General features: G+C 36.1%; 2 protein-coding genes across 3 annotated transcripts in view; one reads left to right on the forward strand and one right to left on the reverse strand.

The window, feature by feature from the left end:
- Nucleotides 1-26,491, forward strand: part of mfsd13al (major facilitator superfamily domain containing 13a-like) — a 30,569-nt gene that overhangs the window by 3,065 nt on the left and 1,013 nt on the right. Inside the window, exons 2-8 of one of the 2 annotated variants that reach the window (XM_062036979.1) lie at nt 2,411-2,725; nt 7,903-8,331; nt 8,409-8,563; nt 8,631-8,714; nt 12,644-12,787; nt 16,207-16,332; nt 25,899-26,491. The exon at nt 25,899-26,491 is cut by the window's right edge and continues 1,013 nt beyond it. In XM_062036979.1, the coding sequence (XP_061892963.1) occupies nt 2,411-2,725; nt 7,903-8,331; nt 8,409-8,563; nt 8,631-8,714; nt 12,644-12,787; nt 16,207-16,332; nt 25,899-25,908 (1,263 nt within the window). In that variant the 3' untranslated portion in view covers nt 25,909-26,491. Of the gene's footprint in view, nt 1-2,410; nt 2,726-7,902; nt 8,332-8,408; nt 8,564-8,630; nt 8,715-12,643; nt 12,788-16,206; nt 20,001-25,898 lie in introns of those variants that run through there. The other variant, XM_062036978.1, reaches the window with a different exon arrangement.
- The window catches only part of si:ch211-139g16.8 (uncharacterized), a 12,551-nt gene continuing 6,335 nt past the window's right edge, over nt 20,276-26,491 (reverse strand). Inside the window, exons 4-6 of the mRNA XM_062036986.1 lie at nt 23,489-23,536; nt 22,060-22,164; nt 20,276-21,984 (exon numbers count right to left, since the gene is read on the reverse strand). Of these exons, the coding sequence (XP_061892970.1) occupies nt 21,928-21,984; nt 22,060-22,164; nt 23,489-23,536 (210 nt within the window). The 3' untranslated portion in view covers nt 20,276-21,927. The remainder of the gene's footprint in view (nt 21,985-22,059; nt 22,165-23,488; nt 23,537-26,491) is intronic.

Below are 26,491 nucleotides of genomic sequence, written 5' to 3' on the forward strand. Positions count from 1 at the left end.
GATTAATAATCGGATAAAAGAGACAAACTACATTTCTATCCTTTCCAGTATTTTATTTTTTTTAATTTTTTTAATTTTTTTATTTTTTAAACAGCATACTGGCACCATACTTATTTTGATTATTGTTTCTCAGCTGTTTGTACATGTTGCAGTTTATAAATAAAGGTTTATTTAAATAAATAAAGAAAAAATAAAAAAATTGCCTCTGCGCATAGCATAGGTCAGGGGTCACCAACATTTTTGAAACCACAATCTACTTCTTGGGTACTGATTAATGCGAAGGGCTACCAGTTTGATACACACTTAAATAAATTGCCAGAAATAGCCAATTTGCTCAATTTACCTTTAACTCTATGTTATTATTAATAATTAATTATATTTACACTTAATTGAACGGTTTAAAAGAGGAGAAAACACGAAAAAAATGACAATTACATTTTGAAACATAGTTTATCTTCAATTTCGACTCTTTAAAATTCAAAATTCAACCAAAAAAAAGAAGAGAAAAACTTCAAAAAAGAATTTATGGAACATCATTAGTAATTTTTCCTGATTAAGATTAATTTTAGAATTTTGATGACATGTTTTGAATAGGTTAAAATCCAATCTACACTTTGTTAGAATATATAACAAATTGGACCAAGCTATATTTCTAACAAAGACTAATCATTATTTCTTCTAGATTTTCCAGAACAAAAATTTTAAAAGAAATTCAAAAGACTTTGAAATAAGATTTAAATTTGATTCTACAGATTTTCTAGATTTGCCAGAATATTTTTTTTGAATTTTAATCATAATAAGTTTGAAGAAATATTTCACAAATATTCTTCATCGAAAAAACAGAAGCTAAAATGAAGAATTAAATTAAAATTTATTTATTATTCTTTACAATAAAAAAAATAAATTTACTTGAACATTGATTTAAATTGTCAGGAAAGAAGAGGAAGGAATTTAAAAGGTATATGTGTTTAAAAATCCTAAAATCATTTTTAATGTTGTATTTTTTCTCTAAAATTGTCTTTCTGAAAGTTATAAGAAGCAAAGTAAAAAAATTAATGAATTTATTTAAACAAGTGAAGACCAAGTCTTTAAAATATTTTCTTGGATTTTCTAATTCTATTTGAGTTTTGTCTCTCTTAGAATAAAAAATGTTGGGCAAAGTGAGACCAGCTTGCTAGTAAATAAATACAATTTAAAAAATAGAGGCAGCTCACTGGTAAGTGCTGCTATTTGAGCTATTTTTAGAACAGGCCGGCAGGCTACTCATCTGGTCCTTACGGGCTACCTGGTGCCCGCGGGCACCGCGTTGGTGACCCCTGGCATAGATCCAACGAATCGATGACTAAATTAATCGCCAACTATTTTTATAAACGATTTTAATCGATTTAATCGATTAGTTGTTGCAGCCTTAGTCTGGAATGGGATTAGTAAATCATTCTATTATTGGGATAGAATGTGTGTGACACCTTTTTTGCGCTAGAGCAAGCCTGGCCAATTATTTTGACTCGGGGGGCCACATTTAGAGAAAAAAATGTGTCTGGGGGCCGGTATATCTATTTTTAGGAACACTAATACAAAACCTCACAATAATGTCTGATTGAGTGCTAAAAACTTTATGACAGAACGCCTTAAAAAACGTAATGGAATTTTACATTTTTCTACGAAGGATAAAACACTGAATATTGACGAAATATCAATGTATTTTACAATCAAGTGAAACGCAACAAAAATGCAACAAACAGTGAAATATGAACACGAAGAGTACAAAATAAACCCACCTACAATCTGATACATCTGATATTTGCTGAATTCCCCCAAGGGATCAATAAAGTACTTTCTATTCTATTCTATTCTATATATAACTAAGCTTTAGAACTTTGTTGTGAAAATCTCCTTCCGCGTCTGTGGAAACGCTCCCCGCCCACACTGCTTGGTGCCTCGTCTGAGCTGCTGTGACGTAGATCAGTGGTCCCCAACCACCGGGCCGATTGGTACCGGGCCGCACAAGAAATAAAAATAAATAAATAATTTATTTTTTATTAAATCAACATAAAAAACACAATATATACATTATATATCAATATAGATCAATACAGTCTGCAGGGATACAGTCCGTAAGCACACATGATTGTATTTCTTTATGACAAAGAAAAAAAAATAAATACCATAACCCCCCCCCCCACAATGTGTTGCTGCCATTAAATTCTAAGTTCATGATTATTTGCCCCCAAAAAATGGAAGTTTCTCAGTGTGAACATGAAATATCTTGTCTTTGCAGTCTATTCAATTGAATATAAGTTGAAAAGGATATTGTATTCTCTTTTTATTTACCATTTACACAACGTGACTACTTCACTGCTTTTGGCTTTTGTAAAAACGTAATGTCGTTTTGCTGCCTCCCCCTCCACAGGTGGTGTACATGCTGTGGAATGCCATCAACGACCCTCTCTTTGGATACCTTCAAGATACCTCCAAGGTGCCTTGCTGTTCTCACAGGCGTCTCTCCATCCTGTACGGTGCCCCCCTCTACTCCTTGGCCTTCCTCATCGCCTGGTTCCCGTGGAGGTCCTACGAGCCTGGCGACTGGCTCAGCGGCCTTCACTTGATGGCGGCGTTGTGCTTGTTCGATGGCATGCTCACGTTTGTGCTGCTGGCTCAGTGCGCCCTGTTCGCCGAGATTTCCGGCCACCATCAGAACCGGTTGAGACTCATCAAGTACAACCAGGTGAGGTTTTGTCTGAAATAATGACGAACTAAGGCTGGGCGATATGGCCTATTATTAATATGTGGATATGTTTAGTCCATGTCACCATACACCATATATATGTGGATATGTTTAGTCCATGTCACGATACACCATATATATGTGGATATGTTTAGGCCATGTCACGATACACCATATATATGTGGATATGTTTAGTCCATGTCACGATACACCATATATATGTGGATATGTTTAGTCCATGTCACGATACACCATATATATGTGGATATGTTTAGTCCATGTCACGATACACCATATATATGTGGATATGTTTAGTCCATGTCACGATACACCATATATATGTGGATATGTTTAGTCCATGTCACGATACACCATATATATGTGGATATGTTTAGTCCATGTCACGATACACCATATATATGTGGATATGTTTAGTCCATGTCACGATACACCATATATATGTGGATATGTTTAGGTCACGATACACCATATATATGTGGATATGTTTAGGTCACGATACACCATATATATGTGGATATGTTTAGGTCACGATACACCATATATATGTGGATATGTTTAGGTCACGATACACCATATATATGTGGATATGTTTAGGTCACGATACACCATATATATGTGGATATGTTTAGTCCATGTCACGATACACCATATATATGTGGATATGTTTAGTCCATGTCACGATACACCATATATATGTGGATATGTTTAGGTCACGATACACCATATATATGTGGATATGTTTAGGTCACGATACACCATATATATGTGGATATGTTTAGTCCATGTCACGATACACCATATATATGTGGATATGTTTAGTCCATGTCACCATACACCATATATATGTGGATATGTTTAGTCCATGTCACGATACACCATATATATGTGGATATGTTTAGTCCGGGGGTCGGCAACCCGCGGCTCTAGAGCCGCATGCGGCTCTTTAGCGCCGCCCTAGTGGCTCTCTGGAGATTTTTCAAAAATGTATGAAGAATGGAAAAAGATGAGGGGGAAAAAAATCTATTTTTTTGTTTTAGTATGGTTTCTGTAGGAGGACAAACATGACACAAACCTCCCTAATTGTTATAAATCACACTGTTTATATTAAACATGCTTCACTGATTCGAGTATTTGGCGAGCGCCGTTTTGTCCTACTTATTTTGGCGGTCCTTGAACTCACCGTATAGTTTGTTTACATGTATTGATTGATATAACTGGTATAACTTTCTCCGACTTTCTACGACGTGTTTTATGCCACTTTTTCTGTCTCATTTTGTCCACCACACTTTTAACGTTGTGCATGAATGCACAAAGGTGAGTTTTGTTGATGTTATTGACTTGTGTGGAGTGCTAATCAGACATATTTGGTCACTGCATGACTGCAAGCTAATCGATGCTAACATGCTATTTAGGCTAGCGATGTGTACATATTGCATCATTATGCCTCATTTGTAGCTACATTTGAGCTCATTTAGTTTCCTTTAAGTCATCTTAATTACATTTATATCTCATGACACATGTAATATGGCTTTTAATTTTTTGCGGCTCCAGACAGATTTGTTTTTGTATTTTTGGTCCAATATGGCTCTTTCAACATTTTGGGTTGCCGACCCCTGGTTTAGTCCATGTCACCATACACCATATATATGTGGATATGTTTAGGTCACGATACACCATATATATGTGGATATGTTTAGTCCATGTCACGATACACCATATATATGTGGATATGTTTAGTCCATGTCACGATACACCATATATATGTGGATATGTTTAGTCCATGTCACCATACACCATATATATGTGGATATGTTTAGTCCATGTCACGATACACCATATATATGTGGATATGTTTAGTCCATGTCACGATACACCATATATATGTGGATATGTTTAGTCCATGTCACGATACACCATATATATGTGGATATGTTTAGTCCATGTCACGATGCACCATATATATGTGGATATGTTTAGTCCATGTCACGATACACCATATATATGTGGATATGTTTAGTCCATGTCACGATACACCATATATATGTGGATATGTTTAGGCCATGTCACGATACACCATATATATGTGGATATGTTTAGTCCATGTCACGATACACCATATATATGTGGATATGTTTAGTCCATGTCCTCACATTATTATTATTTCCTATTTTCAAATATGAGTAAACAATACTAAACATGTTTAATTATTTTCATAAATGTATATCCTATTTTGGCGAAAAGAATGAAATGTTTACATTACATGAACTGAAGTAATGTGGTAATACTGTAAATAAACTGTGGATAATAACACTGATCAATGTGACACCTGTGGATGTGAAATGAACACAAGATGTAAATATTAGTGACTAAATACTGTTGGGACTGAACCATATACAGTGATTCATTATTATAATTGGGTTATGTATGTTCTATTAATGTTTTCATGTCTTTAAACACTAAAATATTTTCTTCAAATGGTGCTGTCTTTGTTAATTTTAGCATGTTAAATTGGTGAAAAACCAGGAGCCCTGGACCTGGCTGGGGGGCCTTCGTCCCCCAGACCCCCGGACATTTTTTCAGTCTTTTTCATTGTGGTCAAATCACATGCCTGAAAGTCAGACAACCCCAAGTCTTTAAAATATTTTCTTGGATTTTCAAATTCTATTTGAGTTTTGTCTCTCTTAGAATAAAAAATGTCGGGCAAAGCGAGACCAGCTTGCTAGTAAATAAATACAATTTAAAAAATAGAGGCAGCTCACTGGTAAGTGCTGCTATTTGAGCTATTTTTAGAACAGGCCAGCGGGCTACTCATCTGGTCCTTACGGGCTACCTGGTGCCCGCGGGCACCGCGTTGGTGACCCCTGACATAGGTCATGAAAAACATGTTTTTTTGGTTATTGTCATTGTAAGAGGGCAACATCACTTATATCAGAAATGTATTTTAATAAAACATTTAAATTGTTCTGATGTCAGGTTTGGGACAGGTGTGACGCTGGTGTGGCCACAGTGTGCACGTCTGATGTTGATGGGCTCCACTGAATGCTCAGGGAGTTTGTGCGTTTGCTCACACACACACGAACAATTACAGGGAACATTGCACAAGGGTGGCACTAAAGAGCCGCATGTTGCTGACCCCCGGCCTAGCCATATGAACAGCGTATTTTGTATTTGTCGTTCAGTGGCGTATTTAGGGTGGTATTCTCTGCGGAGCGCTGCGCGGTTAAGGGGAAAAAAAGAGTCAGACAGGAAGTGGTCAAAGGTAGGGATGATACTCGAAACCGGTTCGATAAGAAAAGAACCGAGTCCTCGGACTCGAATCCCTTTTTGAGAACCGGTACCCGTTATCGAGACCACTATAGTAAAGAAAAAGAGTTGGTTCTTTATTGGAATCCCTGGGAACGAATCCCGTCCCGACCAGAAATGCTCCGTGGGACATCACAAGAAATGACGTCACGTAGCTCAGTCATTAGGCGCAGATAGCGAAAGCAGGAAAAAAATGGACGGGAAAAAGCGCTCCAAGGTGTAATAAAGTTCAAAACAAAAGCTATAATCCATCGAATAACTTTACTGAGAGATTTTAGCAGGGTACAAACACATGACCAACACTTCTACGACCCACCGGAAACATAGCAACCAGGCTAGCAACGCACCTCCTTTACGGCAGCTTTCGAAACGTTCTTAAAACAACCGCAGCACATACATATATATACAACATATCTCCCTTTTTTAACTTTTGTTTTTCTTTCCTTGTAAACGTTACAAAATCACACTGTAGATGTGTTGTCTGTCTAATTATAAATAATGCAGACGAGGCTTGTTGGCTGACTTCTTGACGTTTACTTTCACAGCGTAGCAACATGCAACAACACTTTTCGGGGCTACCGCGCATGCTCGTCACTCCCGTTGCATGCTGGGTAGTGTAGTTGTTATATTCCCTAGCTCAGTGGTTCTCAACCTTTTTTCAGTGATGTACCCCCTGTGAACATTTTTTTAATTCAAGTACCCCCTAATCAGAGCAAAGCATTTTTGGTTGAAAGAAAGAGATAAAGAAGTCAAATACAGCACTATGTCATCAGTTTCTGATTTATTAAATTGTATAACAGTGCAAAATATTGCTCATTTGTTGTGGTCTTTCTTGAACTATTTGGAAAAAAAGATATAAAAATAACTAAAAAGTTGTTGAAAAATAAACAAGTGATTCAATTATAAATAAAGACGTCTACACATAAAAGTAATCATCAACTTAATGTTCCTTCTTTGGGGATTGTAATAGAGATCCATCTGGATTCATGAACTTAATTCTAAACATTTTTTCACAAAAAAATACATCTTTAACATCAATATTTATGGAACATGTCCACAAAATATCTAGCTGTCAACACTGAATATTGCATTGTTGCATTTCTTTTCACAGTTCTTTTTGACAGACATTTAAAAAAAAATCTCACGTACCCCTTGGCATACCTTCAAGTACCCCCAGGGGTACGCGTACCCCCATTTGAGAACCACTGCCCTAGCTCATAACATCTTTCCCCCTATAAAGAAATAATGTTAACTCAATAAAGTGTATTTCTTTTTCTAGCTTTAACTTTGCATTTTTTAGCATTGTAACCACATTTGCAAACAACTTTTCTCTTCATAGAATTTTCTTTCAATAAAGAAATAAAGTGCAAAAATGTCAAAGCATCATAACAAACAGTTATGTTCCAATAGCAGCAGAAGTGCACTTTTTGGAGAGATGTATTATTTCCAGTTTTGTGCCCAAGGGACTGATTTTATTTAACACTATATTATTATTTATACACCTATAGTGATCACAGAGACAGCTTGTTTTTGTGTTACTGTATATATTTGTTTCTCTGAAAAATCCCATTTAATATACTTTGGGTAACAACAGTCAATATTTATTTATTTTTTAGATTAAATTGTTTTCTTATATAATAAAAGTGAGCTTTTGTTAAACCAAATATTGTGTGTTTTTTTTCCATATACAACAACCTATCTGGACTCCATAAGAGAATCCATAAGGAATCGGTTCGATAAGAGGATTCGATAATAGACTTGAACTCGATAATTTCTTATCAAACATCATCCCTAGTCAAAGGGCGCACATTTGAAGCTGGATCTCTTCTCACGCCACGTCGTCTTTTCTGCAGGTGGCGTCGCTGCTCGGCTCGTCCAGCGTTCTCTTCTGCGGCCTGCTGTCCAAAAACATGGAAGACTTTGCGGCCTTCCAAGCCTTCACCGTCATCGTGGCCATCCTGAGCTGTGGATGCATGCTCTACACGGGCGTCCACAGCGAGAGCCGATTCGATGACAAAGGACCCCAGGCGGACGCCCCGCAGTGTTCCGACCACGCCTCCCAAAGCTTGCTGGCGTCCCTCTCCACGGTGAAGACGCTGACGTGGCAAATCCTCGTCAACAGAGACTTCCAGCTCTTCGTGCTCATGAACTTCTTCCAGGTTTTCATGTTGGCTTTCTTAAGTAACTTCACGCTGATATTCGCCGAGCACCTCATTCCCCCAGACGTGCTGTCGTCGCTGGCCAAGAGCATCATGTACGGCGCGGGGTTCATTTGTCCGCAGGTAGTGGCTGCCATGAATGCATTTCATGAGACGACGTGCTCACTTTGGTGAAATCCGTGTCTATGTGCTCCCCCCAGTTGTTAGTTTTGAGCTGTGAGAGACTTCTTCGTGGCCTGGGCTATTACAGGATCATCCTGTACACCTTTTACTTGGAGGTGGCAATAGGGGCTTTTATGCTTTCAGTTGGACCTCAGCACCATCGCATTCTGGCCTTGTTCCTCACTGTGAGCATGTATGCATCTTTTATTTCTATTTAGTCACACAAAGCTCCTTTGCTTACTAACCCAAACCTTTTGCAGGGTCTTGGTCCAAGCAGTCTTCAGTCTGTTCGGGTTGCCCCTGGCAGACATCATTGATGCAGACATGCAGAAGTACAAGCGCAGGTAAGCAGGCCACCCCCTGGTTTTCCTCCTTTCTGATGTGCACTTCAATACAACCCATGGCCCCTTTGGGTTAATAATTGTCCAAGTTAAAACAAGAAAGGCAAAGCTGGTGAATCTTCATTTACTCTGGTCAACAACCTTCTAATTAATGTATCTTCATTTTGATGTACTGTGTGCTTTTTATTAGCAGTGATGCTTTAGCTCGGAAAGTTTTTAGCTGATTATAAGCCAAAAAAAAAAAAAAAAATTGACTTAGCGCCGCTTCATTTCATTTCTTTTTTCTTTCTTTTTAATTTGTATATTTTTTGGTAATTTTTTAAGCTAATAATATCATGATAGACCTGTCCTATACATTGTGCTACTTTATTTTAAAGTATTAAAAAATATATTTGTGATTTTATTCCCTTATTTTTATTCATTTGTCTTTATTTAAAGGCCTACTGAAAGCCACTACTAGCGACCACGCAGTCTGATAGTTTATATATCAATGATGAAATCTTAACATTGCAACACATGCCAATACGGCCGGGTTAACTTATGAAGTGACATTTTAAATCTCCCGGGAAATATCCGGCTGAAACGTCGCGGTATGATGACGTATGCACGTGACGAAGTCAGAGTAACGGAAGTTATGGTACCCCGTAGAATCCTATACAAAAAGCTCTGTTTTCATTTCATAATTCCACATTATTCTGGACATCTTTTGCAATTTGTTTAATGAACAATGAAGGCTGCAAAGAAGACAGTTGTAGGTGGGATCGGTGTATTAGCAGCGGACTACAGCAACACAACCAGGAGGACTTTGTTGGAGCGCTAGCCGCGCTAGCCGCCGACCTCACCTTGACTTCCTACGTCTCCGGGCCGCCAAACGCATCGGGTGAAGTCCTTCGTCCTTCTGCCGATCGCTGGAACGCAGGTGAGCACGGGTGTTGATGAGTAGATGAGGGCTGGCTGGCGTAGGTGGAGAGCTAATGTTTTTAGCATAGCTCTGTGCAGTCCGGTTGCTAAGTTGCTAAGTTAGCTTCAATGGCGTCGTTAGCACAGCATTGTTAACCTTCGCCAGCCTGGAAAGCATTAACCGTGTATTTACATGTCCACGGTTTAATAGTATTGTTGATTTTCTATCTATCCTTCCAGTCAGGGGTTTATTTTTGTTGTTTCTATATGCAGTTAAAGCACGATGCTATCACGTTAGCTCGTAGCTAAAGCATTTCGCCGATGTATTGTCGTGGAGATAAAAGGCACTGAATGTCCATTTCGCGTTCTCGACTCTCGTTTTCAAGAGGATATAGTATCCCAAGTGGTTTAAAATACAAATCCGTGATCCACAATAGAAAAAGGAGAGTGTGGAATCCAATGAGCCAGCTTGTACCTAAGTTACGGTCAGAGCGAAAAAAGATACGTCCATCACTGCCTCTCAAGTCCTTCACTGTAACGTTCCTCATCTACGAATCTTTCATCCTCGCTCAAATTAATGGGCTAATCGTCGCTTTGTCGCTCCGAATCTCTCTCGCTCCATTGTAAACAACGGGGAATTGTGAGGAATACTAGCTCCTGTGACGTCACGCTACTTCCGCTACAGGCAAGGCTTTTTTTATCAGCGAGCAAAAGTTGCGAACTTAATCGGCGATTTTCTCTACTAAATCCTTTCAGCAAAAATATGGCGATATCGCGAAATTATCAAGTATGACACATAGAATGGATCTGCTATTCCCGTTTAAATAAAAAAAGTTCATTTCAGTAGGCCTTTAAATACAACCCATGGCCCCTTTGGGTTAATAATTATCCAAGTTAAAACAAGAAAGGCAAAGCTGGTGAATCTTCATTTACTCTGGTCCTTCTAATTAATGTATCTTCATTTTGATGTACTGTGTGCTTTTTATTAGCAGTGATGCTTTAGCTCGGAAAGTTTTTAGCTGATTATAAGCCAAAAAAAAAATAAATCATTGACTTAGCGCCGCTTCATTTCATTTCTTTTTTCTTTCTTTTTAATTTGTATATTTTTTGGTAATTTTTTAAGCTAATAATATCATTATAGACCTGTCCTATACATTGTGCTACTTTATTTTAAAGTATTAAAAAATATATTTGTGATTTTATTCCCTTATTTTTATTAATTTGTCTTTATTTAATGTTTTAGCACTAGATTTTGGATAATGTATTAGTATTTCTTTACTTTATACTAGGGATGTCCGATAATGGCTTTTTGCCGATATCCGATATTCCGATATTGTCCAACTCTTTAATTACCGATACCGATATCAACCGATACCGATATATGCAGTCGTGGAATTAACACATTATGCCTAATTTGGACAACCAGGTATGGTGAAGATAAGGTACTTTTTAAAAAAAATAATAAAATAAGATAACTAAATTAAAAACATTTTCTTGAATAAAAAAGAAAGTAAAACAATATAAAAACAGTTACATAGAAACTAGTAATTAATGAAAATGAGTAAAATGAAGTGTTAAAGGTTAGTACTATTAGTGGAGCAGCAGCACGCACAATCATGTGTGCTTACGGACTGTATCCCTTGCAGACTGTATTGATATATATTGATATATAATGTAGGAACCAGAATATTGATAACAGAAAGAAATGGGGGGAGGGAGGTTGGTGCACTAATTGTAAGTGTATCTTGTGTTTTTTATGTTGATTTAATAAAAAAATAAAAAATAAAAAAACGATACAGATAATTAAAAAAACGATACCGATAATTTCCGATATTACATTTTAACGCATTTATCGGCCGATAATATCGGCAGGCCGATAATATCAGACATCCCTACTTTATACCTATTTTAACTGATTTGATTGATTGATTGAAACTTTTATTAGTAGATTGCACAGTACAGTACATATTCCGTACAATTGACCACTAAATGGTAACACCCCAATAAGTTTTTCAACTTGTTTAAGTCGGGGTCCACGTTAATCAATGCATGGTACAAATATATACTATCAGCATAATACGGAATACTGAGTATTTGTAGTCATGCTTAAAGGGGAACTGCGCTTTTGGGGGAATTTTGCTATCACTATCATTATGAGAGACAAGAAGACAAACGTTTTGTGTCTTTTTTGCGTTCTAATTTCTAAAAATCGTCTTGTTCTTTGCGTTCTAATTTCTAAAAATCGTCTTGTTTTTTGCGTTCTAATTTCTAAAAATCGGCTTGTTCTAGATAGCTAGCAATGCAGCTAATGTGTGCAATCAATTCTACCTCTAAATCAGTTTAAAAATGCATTCAAAAACTGTCAACAATACTTCATTTACGTTTTGTAATCTGTATAATAACCAATCTGTGGCGACATTGTTATTGTAAGAGCGAATACTGAGGAACTCCTTTCCTAGCGTAGTAACACATAAACATGTTTTGGTATTATTTGTAAAAGCTAGCTATGGATGTCGGGTTCAAACACCAAACTATCTATTAAACGAGACAAGAAGCAAGGAATCAAGCAGAGACAGAGTTCAATTTGGCTCATCTGCCAAGCGTTTTTTTTAATCATCTTTAAAATCCTAATAAAATAATAAAAAAAGACTTGTGTTCTTGTCTCTCATAATTATTGTGAACGATTCCCAAAAAAGCACAGTTCCCCTTTTAAGGTCTTTTATGGTATTTTTTTTTTTGCTTAATTCTCACTTATTTTTCATTAATTTTAAAATAAATATCATAGTTTTGATATTAGTTAAATATTTGTTTTAGCTTTTGTAAAATTGTTCAGATTTTTTTATTTTTAACTTAGCGTTGACTTTTTATCATGAAAAATACATATTACACATTTTACATTTCTTGTCCTATTTGTCCATGTTTGTTGCCTCCTATTTCATTTTATTCTTACTTTTGTGGTGTGAAAGTTATTTGCTTTGATCACTCCCATGCTAAGTAAGGACAACAATATGGTGATGATGCTGTTTTTCTAGTTCCCCTCTGTCCTCCATGGTGTTTGGGACCAACGCCCTGTTCACCAAACCTGCTCAGTCTCTGGCCCCGATGATGGTGATTAAAATCCTGAACCAGTTTGGCTATGAGCAGCTGAAAGATGCTGGCAGCGAGGTCGATCCAAAGTAAGTACTCCACCATACTTTCACTTTTATAAACAAGACAAAATGATGCATCTCTGTTGCAGCAACATTTCCTGTAACCATGGCGACATACCTTGTAAAATATATGTGCTAAATAGCCATTTTTTAAAAATATAATTGAGAGGAAAACTGGCCATTATTTGGCCTTATAGGTCTGATTGATGTTGAACTTCCAACACAAGTCCTCCTTGGTGTCCATTTAATTACCATATGATGGCCTTCTTATTCAGGCTCAGGCCGTCACTCCCAGGTCTGAGGTTGGACTTGAAATGTATCTCACGGGTTCCAAACCTACTGTCCTTTTTTTAAGAAAGATTTTATGAATTGTAGAATTGTGCCTGATGTGGGTGTTGTAAAGAAGTTTGAAATGACAACAATTACTTGGGAAAAAAAGCCAATCACAAATAGGTACTCTTGTAGCCTGAGACCAACTACCTGTCAGTCTACACCAGACCTGGGCGAATGAAGGCCCGGTGGGTCACATGCAGCCCGTTAAGATTCTCAATCTGGCCCGCTGGACATTCCCAAATAATAGTTTTAGGTGTAAAGTGTAGCTGCCATTATGATGTGCACTCATCTTTTATAATCACCATAACTAAGTCTTCAACTATACTAAGTCTTTACATGCTTGGAATCTGCATGATATACTAGTTACTATGCTCATCTAATTAGTTACTATGGTCATCTAATTAGTTACTATGCTCATCTAATTAGTTACTATGGTCATCTAATTAGTTACTATGCTCATCTAATTAGTTACTATGGTCATCTAATTAGTTACTATGGCCATCTAATTGGTTGTTATGGTAATTTAATTAGTTGCTATGTTCATCTAATTAGTTACTATGGTCATGTAATTAATGTAATTTAATTAGTTACAATGGTCATGTAATTAGTTACTATGGACATCTAATTGGTTACTATGGTCATGTAATTAGTTACTATGGTCATCTAATTGGTTACTATGGTCATCTAATTGGTTACTATGGTCATCTAATTGGTTACTATGGTCATGTAATTAGTTACTATGCTCATGTAATTGGTTACTATGGTCATGTAATTGGTTACTATGGTCATGTAATTGGTTACTATGGTCATCTAATTGGTTACTATGGTCATGTAATTAGTTACTATGGTCATGTAATTAGTTACTATGCTCATCTAATTTGTTACTATGGTCATTTAATTAGTTACTATGGTCATGTAATTAGTTACTATGGTTATCTAATTAGTTACTATGGTTATCTAATTAGTTATTATGGGCATGTAAGTAGTTACTGTGGGCATGTAAGTAGTTACTATGGTCATCTAATTAGTTACTATGGTCATGTAATTGGTTACTATGGTCATGCAATTGGTTACTACGGTCATCTAATTAGTTACTATGGTCATGTAATTAGTTACTATGGTCATCTAATTAGTTATTCTGGTCATGTAATTAGTTACTATGGTCATGTAATTAGTTACTATGCTCATCTAATTTGTTACTATGGTCATTTAATTAGTTACTATGGTCATGTAATTAGTTACTATGGTTATCTAATTAGTTACTATGGTTATCTAATTAGTTATTATGGGCATGTAAGTAGTTACTATGGGAATGTAAGTAGTTACTATGGTCATCTAATTAGTTACTATGGTCATGTAATTGGTTACTATGGTCATGTAATTGGTTACTACGGTCATCTAATTAGTTACTATGGTCATCTAATTAGTTACTATGGTCATCTATTTAATTACTATGGTCATGTAATTAGTTATTCTGGTCATGTAATTAGTTACTATGGTCATCTAATTAAATACTATGGTCATCTAATTGGTTAGTATGGTAATATAATTACTTACTATGGTCATCTAATTAGTTACTATGGTCATCTAATTGGTTACTATGCTCATCTAATTGGTTACTATGGTAATTTAATTAGTTACTATGGTCATGTAATTGGTTACTATGGTCATTTAATTAGTTACTATGGTCATCTAATTAGTTACTATGGTTATCTAATTAATTACTATGGTTATCTAATTAGTTATTATGGTCATGTAATTAGTTACTATGGGCATGTAATTAGTTACTATGGGCATGTAATTAGTTACTATGGTCATGTAATTGGTTACTATGGTCATTTAATTAGTTACTATGGTCATCTAATTAGTTACTATGGTTATCTAATTAATTACTATGGTTATCTAATTAGTTATTATGGTCATGTAAGTAGTTACTATGGGCATGTAAGTAGTTACTATGGCCATGTAATTGGTTACTATGGTCATGTAATTAGTTACTATGGTCATGTAATTAGTTACTACGGTCATCTAATTAGTTACTATGGTCATCTAATTAGTTACTATGGTCATGTAATTAGTTATTCTGGTCATGTAATTAGTTACTATGGTCATCTAATTGGTTACTATGGTCATCTAATTGGTTACTATGGTCATCTAATTACTTACTATAGTCATCTAATTACTTACTATGGTCATCTAATTAGTTACTATGGTCATCTAATTAGTTAAAGTTAAAGTACCAATGATAGTCACACACACACTAGGTATGGTAAAATTTGTCCTCTACATTTGACCCATCACCCTTGTTCCACCCCCTGGGAGGTGAGGGGAGCAGTGAGCAGCAGAGGTGGCCACGCCCGGGAATAATTTTTGGGGGATTTAACCCCCAATTCCAAGCCTTGACGCCGAGTGCCAAGCAGGGAGGTAATGGCTCCCATTTTCATAGTCTTTGCTATGACTCGGCCGGGGTTTGAACTCACAACCTACCCATCGATTAGCAACATGAGTTGAAAGGATGTTATTTTGATTAGCAGCAGGTGTGACAGACTGCTTCATAGCCTTGGCTACTACAAAATGTTCTCAATAAATTTGTCAGCCACATCCAAACTACTGTACTTTTAGAAAAACAGGTTGCATGGATTGTAGTTTGTCCTTGATGGTGATGTTATTTCACCTGAGAGTTTGTCCTTGATGGTGATGTTATTTCACCTGAGAGTTTGTCCTTGATGGTGATGTTATTTCACCTGAGAGTTTGTCCTTGATGGTGATGTTATTTCACCTGAGAGTTTGTCCTTGATGGTGATGTTATTTCACCTGAGAGTTTGTCCTTGATGGTGATGTTATTTCACCTGAGAGTTTGTCCTTGATGGTGATGTTATTTCACCTGAGTGTTGCACCATTGACCCAACTAGTCGAATGAACTTGAAGCCGTTTGTAAATCATCAAGCAAAAATGATGTTTTGAAGGCTTTAACACGAAACAGTCACAAGTCTGAGTTATCTGCTTGGCTGAACTGTTAATTTTTAAATGGTCTGCACCAGTTTCAGCTGAAGATCGGATAGCCGGGTTATTTATTTAGCAACTGTGACTTTAAAACATGTCTCCTTTCCCAGAGCGTTGGCGAGCCTCCACAGCGTGATGTTCTACTTGGTGTGTGTGGTGCCCATGTGTGTCGCTGCCGTCCAAGTCCTGGCTTGGAGACCCTTTTCTATACGCAGCAGTCACACGGTGGAAAGCAAGTACGTCGACTCCTAATTGAGCTTTCTTCTTTCTGGGCCTTGGCCACGTGTCGCTGGGGAAATGTAGCATGATCAATATTGGAATGTTTGGCTTTTCCCTTTGAAGAGGAAAGTGTGTACATATTGACTTTTACCAATGTCGGATTAATAATGAGCTTTTCGAGGTTGATCACAAACATTGAAATGAGGCCAACATACAGTGGGACCCGTTTGGGTCAACCAAGCCATCAAATCCTGATCCACCGTGTTCTTAAGTCTTAAACGTGTCGGCTTAAACGGGATTTGCAGTTTATTGTGCCTATGATTCACAATTTCAATGTAAGACAAGAATACATAGAATGTTTTCAAAAGTCAGCTAAGAATGGAAGTAATAGGATTCATGACGTCATTGTGCTCATAAAGCCCTCTAAAAGCATCCAAACACCAGCAAGACTCTCTATTTACATCTTGTGACAGGAATAATAACCAACTTTCAGCCATATTGTTATTGTTAGTCCCCACGTTAAGGGGCTACTTTTAGCGGCGCATTGATCAGAGCTGTGTCTTTCAACCACTGGTGTGTGGTGAGATACAGTCTGGTGTGCCGTGGGAGATTATCTTATATTCATTTAATTGGGTTAAAAATATTTTTTGCAAACCAGTAATTATAATCTGCAAATGATGTGTTGGCAGAAAAGAAAAGAAACGGCAGATCAACTGGTCTAAAAGGGGGGTCTATTTAAAGGCTAGAGCAGTGGTTCTCAAATGGGGGTACGCGTACCCCTGGGGGTACCTGAAGGTATGCCAAGGGGTACGTAAGATTTTTTTTTAAATATTCTAAAAATAGCAACAATTCAAAAATCCTTTCTAAATATATTTATTGAATAATACTTCAAGAAAATATGAATGTAAGTTCGTAAACTGAACATCAAATCAAGTAGGCTATTCCATTCATGACCATAAAGCCAGAGTTCCCCCCATGCCGTGATGGTTTGACCCTCACTAAAATGTCTGTCAAAAAGAACTGTGAAAAGAAATGCAACAATGCAATATTCAATGTTGACAGCTAGATTTTTTTGTGGACATGTTCCATAAATATTGATGTTAAAGATGTATTTTTTTGTGAAGAAATGTTTAGAATGAAGTTGATGAATCCAGATGGATCTCTATTACAATCCCCAAAGAGGGCACTTTAAGTTGATGATTACTTCTACCGTATTTCCTTGAATTGGCGCAGGGAATATAGTATTTGCACGTCTGGAATTACTGCCGGGTCAAACTCGTTTCTCAAAATAATTAACGCATGCTTGGCCTTATCGCAGGTTCATTATTGACGCCGGATCAAATTCGTTTCGCAAAATATTAATTTTATTATCACATGTCTATAATTTTCGCCGGGTTAAACTAGTTTCGCAAAATATTTAGCATATGTCTAGAACTTCCGCCGGGTCAAATTCGTTACGTCACGAGTGACGATTTACCTGTCCTCATTTTCAAAATGGAGGAAGCTGCTTTCAGTAGTTTGCAATCGCACAAAGGAAAAAAGATAAAGAGCTATTCAGTAGGATTTAAGGTCCAAGCTATTGAATACCGGTACAGTATGCTAAAAAGAACAGTAAGCAGCTATGTTTTATTAATATACCGTAGCTGCGTGTGTCAAATACTGTATGAGTCATTAAATGACTCCCGCCTCCTGGTGGTAGAGGGCGCTAGTGATCCTTCTTGCGACTTCCGGTACTGCAGAAGAAGTGACAACACGCAGCAACAGATCGTCTCTTTTTTTTTCCTCTCGCCTGAACTTCTAACATGGAGGATTACATACCGGTATCTAAAATAAAACAGTTTTCTAAACTGGACTTTCAATGGAAGCAGGAGGTAATAATTAAAGGAGTATCTCCATCGAGACAGAGACTTTTAAAACTGAAGAAAGAAAATAAGGAAGACTTCTATAAACAAGTTATCGATGCTTTTGGTCAGAAGGAGCTGCAAATGGACTCCATTTATAAGTACAGGTAAGACCATAATAACGTTTTTTTTATTAAATGTGCTTTTCATGATGGTATGCTTACATCACACTCAAAGCGCACGCCTAAATTTACCGCATTCTTTTTGGTAAACGCCGGAGTGAGAAGAGGTTTTAAAATAATTAGCGCATGCACGGCCGGCTTCCGGTAAACGCCGGAGTGACAGGAGGTTTTAAATTAATTAGCGCCCCTGCGGCTATTCAAGGAAATACGGTATGTGTACAAATCTTTATTTAGAATTGAATCACTTGTTTATTTTTCAACAAGTTTTTAGTTATTTTTACATCTTTTTTTCCAAATAGTTCAAGAAAGACCACAACAAATGAGCAATATTTTGCACTGTTATACAATTTAATAAATCAGAAACTGATGACATAGTGCTGTATTTTACTTCTTTATCTCTTTTTTTCAACCAAAAATGCTTTGCTCTGATTAGGGGGTACTTGAATTAAAAAAAAATGTTCACAGGGGGTACATCACTGAAAAAAGGTTGAGAATCACTGGGCTAGAGTATAGAAATGAGTTTTAAGATGGGACTTAAATGCTTCTACTGAGGTAGCATCTCTAACTGTTACCGGGAGGACATTCCAGAGTACTGGAGCCCCAATTGTAGTCTCTCAAAGTCTGCAGTGAGTAGATATCAGTGATGTAGTGTGAAAAAATATCCTCAAAATAAGTAAATATGAAGTGTTATAATAAATGTGCCTGATACTACATTACATACTGTATGTACTGTACTTACATCATGCATATAAAACCTTAATGGAGGTGTTTGGATGTCTTTTAAGGGCTTTATAGGCAGACTAGAGCGGCTCCCGTAGGCTCCATTGTAAGCAGACTTTTGATCGGATGTATTTAATATTTAGAATGCATTAAATAAATACATCCGTAGTATTGTCTGTCATAATGATTGTGAACAATAGACAAACTTCCAAAAAAAAAGTGGTCATAGTTCAGTTCATTTTGGGAACAGTAGTACAATACAGTGCCAAACTATTTCAATGTTATTTAGTCAAATTTTTTATAGGTGATACTGTGCATGGTACTATATTATATAATGTCATCTGATGTGCCTTTTTTGACATGTTTGGGTAACCAATGATATTTTAAGGAAAATTGTTTATAGTTCAGGTTGTATTTTATTAAAAGAAAATTCATGTCAACATTCACGCATTTGCTTCTTGTGACACATGAAGGTACCCGTATGTCCAGAAGTATTTAGACCAGGGGTCACCAACCTTTTTGAAACCACGATCTACTTCTTGGGTAGTGATTAATGCGAAGGGCTACCAGTTTGATACACACTTAAATAAATTGCCAGAAATAGCCAATTTGCTCAATTTACCTTTAACTCTATGTTATTATTAATAATTAATGATATTCACACTTAATTGAACGGTTTAAAAGAGGAGAAAACACGAAAAAAAATGACAATTAAATTTTGAAACATAGTTTATCTCCAATTTCGACTCTTTAAAATTCAAAATTCAACTGAAAAAAAGAAGAGAAAAACTAGCTAATTTGAATCTTTTTGAAAAAATTAAAAAAATAATTTATGGAACATCATTAGTAATTTTTCCTGATTAAAATTAATTTTAGAATTTTGATGACATGTTTTAAATAGGTTAAAATCCAATCTACACTTTGTTAGAATATATAACAAATTGGACCAAGCTATATTTCTAACAAAGACAAATCATTATTTCTTCTAGATTTTCCAGAACAAAAATTTGAAAAGAAATTCAAAAGACTTTGAAATAAGATTCAAATTTGATTCTACGGATTTTCTATATTTGCCAGAATAATTTTTTAAAATTTTAATCATAAATTTGAAGAAATATTTCACAAATATTCTTCGTTGAAAAAACAGAAGCTAAAATGAAGAATTAAATTAAAATGTATCTATTATTCTTTACAATAAAAAAAAAAATGTACTTGAACATTGATTTAAATTGTCAGGAAAGAAGAGGAAGGAATTTAAAAGGTAAAAAGGTATATATGTTTAAAAATCCTAAAATCATTTTTAAGGTTTTATTTTTTCTCTAAAATTGTCTTTCTGAAAGTTATAAGAAGCAAAGTTAAAAAATTAATGAATTTATTTAAACAAGTGAAGACCAAGTCTTTAAAATATTTTCTTGGATTTTCAAATTCTATTTGTGTTTTGTCTCTCTTAGAATTAAAAATGTCAGGCAAAGCGAGACCAGCTTGCTAGTAAATAAATAAAATGTAAAAAATAGAGGCAGCTCACTGGTAAGTGCTGCTATTTGAGCTATTTTTAGAACAGGCCAGCGGGCTACTCATCTGGTCCTTACGGGCTACCTGGTGCCCGCGGGCACCGCGTTGGTGAGCCCTGATTTAGACACTTTTATACATTTATACATCACCACAGATTTTAATCACAACAACTTGGATGTGATTCAAGAAAGAACTGTCACTAAAATGCCACATTTAATATTAGGAATTAGAATTAGTGCTTCTGGCATAATTGTAAATATAAATATCCAAAGTATAAAGCAAGGATGTCCTAAGGCAGACCTGGGCAAATGAAGGCCACATGCTGCCCGTTTAGCTTTTCAATCTGGCCCACTGGGCATTCCCAAATAATTATTTTACATCTTTAAGATGTGAAGTGTAGCTGCCGTAAGTCTTGAATTATACAAAGTATTTCTATGGTTGGAATCTGTGCTTTTGCATGATATTTTAGTGACTAGTGTTGTCCTGATACCAAGATTATTTCAATACTTTTCGGTACTTTTGTAAATAAAGAGGACCAGAAAAAATTGCATTATTGGCTTTATTTTAACAAAAAATCTTAGGGTGCGGCGGACCGGTACTTTTCAGAGGCGGTATGGTACCGAATGATTCATTAGTATCGCGGTACTATACTAATACCCGTATACCGTACAACCCTACTAGTTACTATGGTAATCTACGTCACAGCAGCTCAGACGAGGTACCAAGCAGTGTGGGTGTGGCTTGATTGTAAAATATGTGGATTGAGAGGGGGTGTGACGTTCATATGTTCTCAATATTCAGGGTTTTATCCTTCATAGAATATTTACAATTCCATTCCGTTTTTAAGGCGGTCTGTCATAACATTTTTAGCATTCAATCAGACTTTATTGTGAGGTTTTGTATTAGTTTTCCTAAAAAAATATATATACCGGCCCCCAGACACATTCTTTTTCTCTAAATTTGGCCCCCGAGTCAAAATAATTGCCCAGGCCTGTCCTAAGGGAACATTTACTGCCCTCAGCTCATTTTTATTGGCCAGTTGCATATTTAAAATATAATAATAAATCATTAAGTAGATATATTATTAGATATTGTATTAATTAACATTGTCTTTGTTTTGTTCATTTAGCACAAAATATATCAGTGTCTCCGGCATCCTTTTCAATTTTCTGACCCTTTAGTGAAAAAGTGTAGACATCCCTGCTATAAAGGAAACCTGCCACATAAATAGTGTACCAAATCTCATATTTAACGTTGACAAATATCTTTGAATGTTCTTTTCTTGCATCAAGTTCCAAAAAGATACTGGGCTGAAAGTACAAATATATGGAGAGGCGATGGGAAAAAAATCTTCCCATTAGACATTTTGATAGATGTCGTCAGGGGCCAGGTTATTAAACTCAGCAGATGTTGTCTGTAGAAAAAGAATAACAATTTAAAAAAGCCTCATTTGAGATGCTTGAGTCAACATGCTGCAAAAAGACCATACCTCAAGCGATGCGGGGGTCCTTTTGCTTCTCTTCAAGTCGCGCCTGTGGTGCATCTCTTGCAGAACATCCCGGAATATTCTCGTTTTATTTGTGCTACTCTTTTGCTGTTGAAAGCAAATATAATGAGTCCCTATGAGGTGTCGGTAATGTCCCTGCAGTAATTGTGCTGAGCGAAGAAGAGTGACGGTGTGGCAATGAACACAAACGTTGCTTCCTGTTCTGCCTAGACCAGGGGTCACCAACCTTTTTGAAAGCAAGAGCTACTTCTTGGGTAGTGATTAATGCGAAGGGCTACCAGTTTGATACACACTTAAATAAATTGCCAGAAATAGCCAATTTGTTCAATTTACCTTTAACTCTATGTTATTATTAATAATTAATGATATTTATCTTTGTGGAAACACTGATCATCTTAATGATTTCTCACAATAAATATATATAGAAACAGATAAATATCAATATGCAACACTTTATTTTTATATTTTCTCTAAGTGCACATTTTTCAAATTAAACATTTTCAAATGATCACTCAGGAGGACAGTCTTGTGAAATCTTAATATCCCATTTTAACCAGCTAGCCACTAACATTTTTGAACAAATCATGAATTACTTTGCACCATGTTTGTACAAATAATAACTCATGTAAAATACAAAAGTCAGTCAAAGTTGTTAGAACATATAACAAATTGGACCAAGCTATATTTCTAACAAAGACAAATCATTATTTCTTCTAGATTTTCCAGAACAAAATTTTTAAAAGAAATTCAAAACACTTTGAAATAAGATTTAAATTTGATTCTACAGATTTTCTAGATTTGCCAGAATATTTTTTTTGAATTTTAATCATAATAAGTTTGAAGAAATATTTCACAAATATTCTTCGTCGAAAAAACAGAAGCTAAAATGAAGAATTAAATTAAAATGTATTTATTATTCTTTACTATATATAAAAAAAATTTTTTTACTTGAACATTGATTTAAATTGTCAGGAAAGAAGAGGAAGGAATTTAAAAGGTAAAAAGGTATATGTGTTTAAAAATCCTAAAATCATTTTTAAGGTTGTATTTTTTTCTCTAAAATTGTCTTTCTGAAAGTTATAAAAAGCAAAGTAAAAAAATAAATGAATTTATTTAAACAAGTGAAGACCAAGTCTTTAAAATATTTTCTTGGATATTCAAATTCTATTTGAGTTTTGTCTCTCTTAGAATTAAAAATGTCGAGCAAAGAGAGACCAGCTTGCTAGTAAATAAATACAATTTAAAAAAATAGAGGCAGCTCACTGGTAAGTGCTGCTATTTGAGCTATTTTTAGAACAGGCCAGCGGGCTACTCATCTGGTCCTTACGGGCTACCTGGTGCCCGCGGGCACCACGTTGGTGACCCCTGGCCTAGACCTTTCCTCCAAAAATCCAAACAGAAAGGAACCCACCTTGTCACTTTTGTATAGTCTCCTGCAGTTCCATATATTGAGGCCGTACTAGAACACATAGCATACAATGTCAATTTATTTTGAACAGCAAAATATTCCCCAGAGAATCACGTTTTTAATCATGTGACTAAATGTGTTCAACTGCGTCTACCGGCAGTTGTGGTGACCCTAAGCTATGGTAAGCCTGAAAGGAGAACTGCACTTTTTGGGGAATTTTGCCCATCTTTCACAATCCTTATGTAAGACAAGCACACATGTTTTTTTTTTAATGCATTCTAAATCGCAAACAAACACAATCAAAAGAGGTAACTGAATTTGCTGTATTTGCGCTCTAAAAATCATCCAAAACCCCCCCTCAATGTATTATATACATGCTGTAAGTATATGTGTAATGTAGTAACAGGCACTTTATTATGTAATATTTACGTATTTTAGTCCTTTTAAGTATACGGCGGCAGCGTATAAATTTTACACTCATCACAATGTTTCTATTTCCTTTTAACAACTACTACTACTGCTAATCATGGCTGACTATGTGAGCTAACAACTAATGTAGAAGCCTAAATACTATTTTTAAGTTCATTTACATTTTATGGAAGGTGCTTTATGTTTATTTAGCCAAAAGGGGACTATTTACTTTATTTAAATAATACGAAAATCAGTGTTTCCCATACACTGCCAAGATACCTGTGGCGGTGGGGGCGTAGCTATGGGCGTGGTCACCATGACATCATCGAGTAATTTGCATAATTTACTACAATGATATGATTTTCTCTAAAAAGGCTCAAAAAATTTATACTTACTAATTAATAACAGTTTTGTTTTAAACGTCCATCCATCCATCCATTTTACAATATAATTACAACACTTTATGTACATATTTATATACAGATTTGAACAATAAGTTATTCACTGAAATATGTTTATTAATTGTGGTTCGTATAAAAAATATCCATCCATTTTCTACCGCTTATTCCCTTCGGGGGCGCTGGAGCCTATCTCCGCTACAATCGGACGGAAGGCGGGGTACACTCTGGACAAGTCGCCACCTCATCGCAGTACAAAAAATATATCTTATAAAATATAAAAGCTAAAATGTCTCTTAAAGCTCTGCCCCTTTAATTAGTGCATACTAAATAATTTAACTTTAGCCTACTACTACAACCATATTATTTACCAGCAACATAAAGTGAAACAGAGGCAGAGGTGTCCTGCCACAGTCAGTAACAAACAAACAGAAAACAGTAGTGGTCAAATACAAATAAGGCAACAAGAGAAGTATCCTACACTTCTCTTTTGTAAAGTAAATCTGAACAGCCTATATGGTGCATCTACATCAACTATATGATTTGCCTGAGAAGCTGGACAGGATAAAAAAAAATAAAAAAATTTATTTTTTATTTGTGGCGGACGTAATTCTTTCATGGCGGGCCGCCACAAATAAATGAATGTGTGGGAAACACTGAAAATGTATATATTGTATGCTTGGAATAATTATAAGGTATATTTTATTTGTAATTATTACATTTGTCTAAATAATTTGATGACGTACTATTTTATACTGCTTTAATACAGTGAAGAATATGTAACTGTTTAATTGCATATATGGCGGAAGGATCTGGGTGGTAATAAGGTTTGGACACAATGTATTATGGGTAATAGCAATCAGGTATGGTGGAATCGAGCCACACAGTTTTTTGACCTTACTCTTTCTTACTGTAACAAACTCTCTTTATTTTGCCATTCATTTGTTCCCACATCGTTATTGTTTTACATTTTTGAATGATTAAGTTGACAAGCAAACGATATAAAACGAATAGGAGCGTCTGGAGTTGTGTTTGTTGTTGCCGCAGCAAGTGGGAGCCGGAGAAAGTAGAGAAGCGTCAAGCTAAAGGCTTCATTAGGAAACTACAACTACTTTGGGACAAATGCTGATCCAGAACCTTATATTTTTGAGCCTGAAGATAAGGAGGACGAGCTGCAAGTTTTACAAGCTGAGTGATAAGCAGATCCAGCAAGTAGCACTATCGCTAAACTAAATACACAGCGCCAACTACAAACATAAAATAATCACTTACTGTACAGTAGCTGCTCTCACTGGGATGCCAACTGATTGGATATTCATATATGTATGTTCTCATCTGCGGGTTTAAGTTGAGCGTCAATTTTGACCAACTTGTTGGTTTATGGCCATTCAAGGGAGTGGCATGATTTAGAATATATAATCAACTTTCACCAACTCCGAGGCAATGCAACAGCTCAGTACGTCAATAACTGCTTAAGCTATTTACCTCTCAGTGATCAGAGTGCCGCTAAAATGAGTTCCTCGGCGTTGGCACTTATAATACCAGTATTTTTCATACTTGGTTAATATTATGTTTATTTTTTTATGTTTTGTATATTTTTATAGGCTGCGATGAGGTGGCGACTTGTCCAGGGTGTACCCCGCCTTCCGCCCGAATGCAGCTGAGATAGGCTCCAGCACCCCCCGCGACCCCAAAAGGGACAAACGGTAGAAAATGGATGGATGGATATTTTTATAGGACTTACTCCTGCTAGCTGCATTATTAGCCCCCTCCTACTTACCATCAACGTTCCCTCTAAGGTGTGCGCCTGCGCAATTGCGCACAGCTCAAGCGTCCTCTGCGCACGGCAAATATATGCCGCGCACCAAATCAAACCCATCTGAATTCTAAACAAAATAAACACATTTATTCTGTGTAATTTTGCAATGCAACTCTGAGTGACAGTGACAACAAGCGGCCCTAACGGTGTTCGTCAACACCGTTCAATTATTGTAACGTCTATCGAGATGCTTCGAGGCCAGGAATTATATCGATCACTTTATTGAGCAAAACTGTTTATATTCGGCCATAACCACACCAAAAACATGAGTGAAAAACTTATATCTCGAAAAACTAGTCATTTTCTGCCGTACAAACCAGGCCAAAACCAACTTGTCATCTGTCACCAACACGCATACCACTAAGCCACTGGTGCATT

Source organism: Entelurus aequoreus, linkage group LG25 (assembly GCF_033978785.1).
Source record: "Entelurus aequoreus isolate RoL-2023_Sb linkage group LG25, RoL_Eaeq_v1.1, whole genome shotgun sequence".
Classification (NCBI taxonomy): domain Eukaryota; kingdom Metazoa; phylum Chordata; class Actinopteri; order Syngnathiformes; family Syngnathidae; genus Entelurus; species Entelurus aequoreus.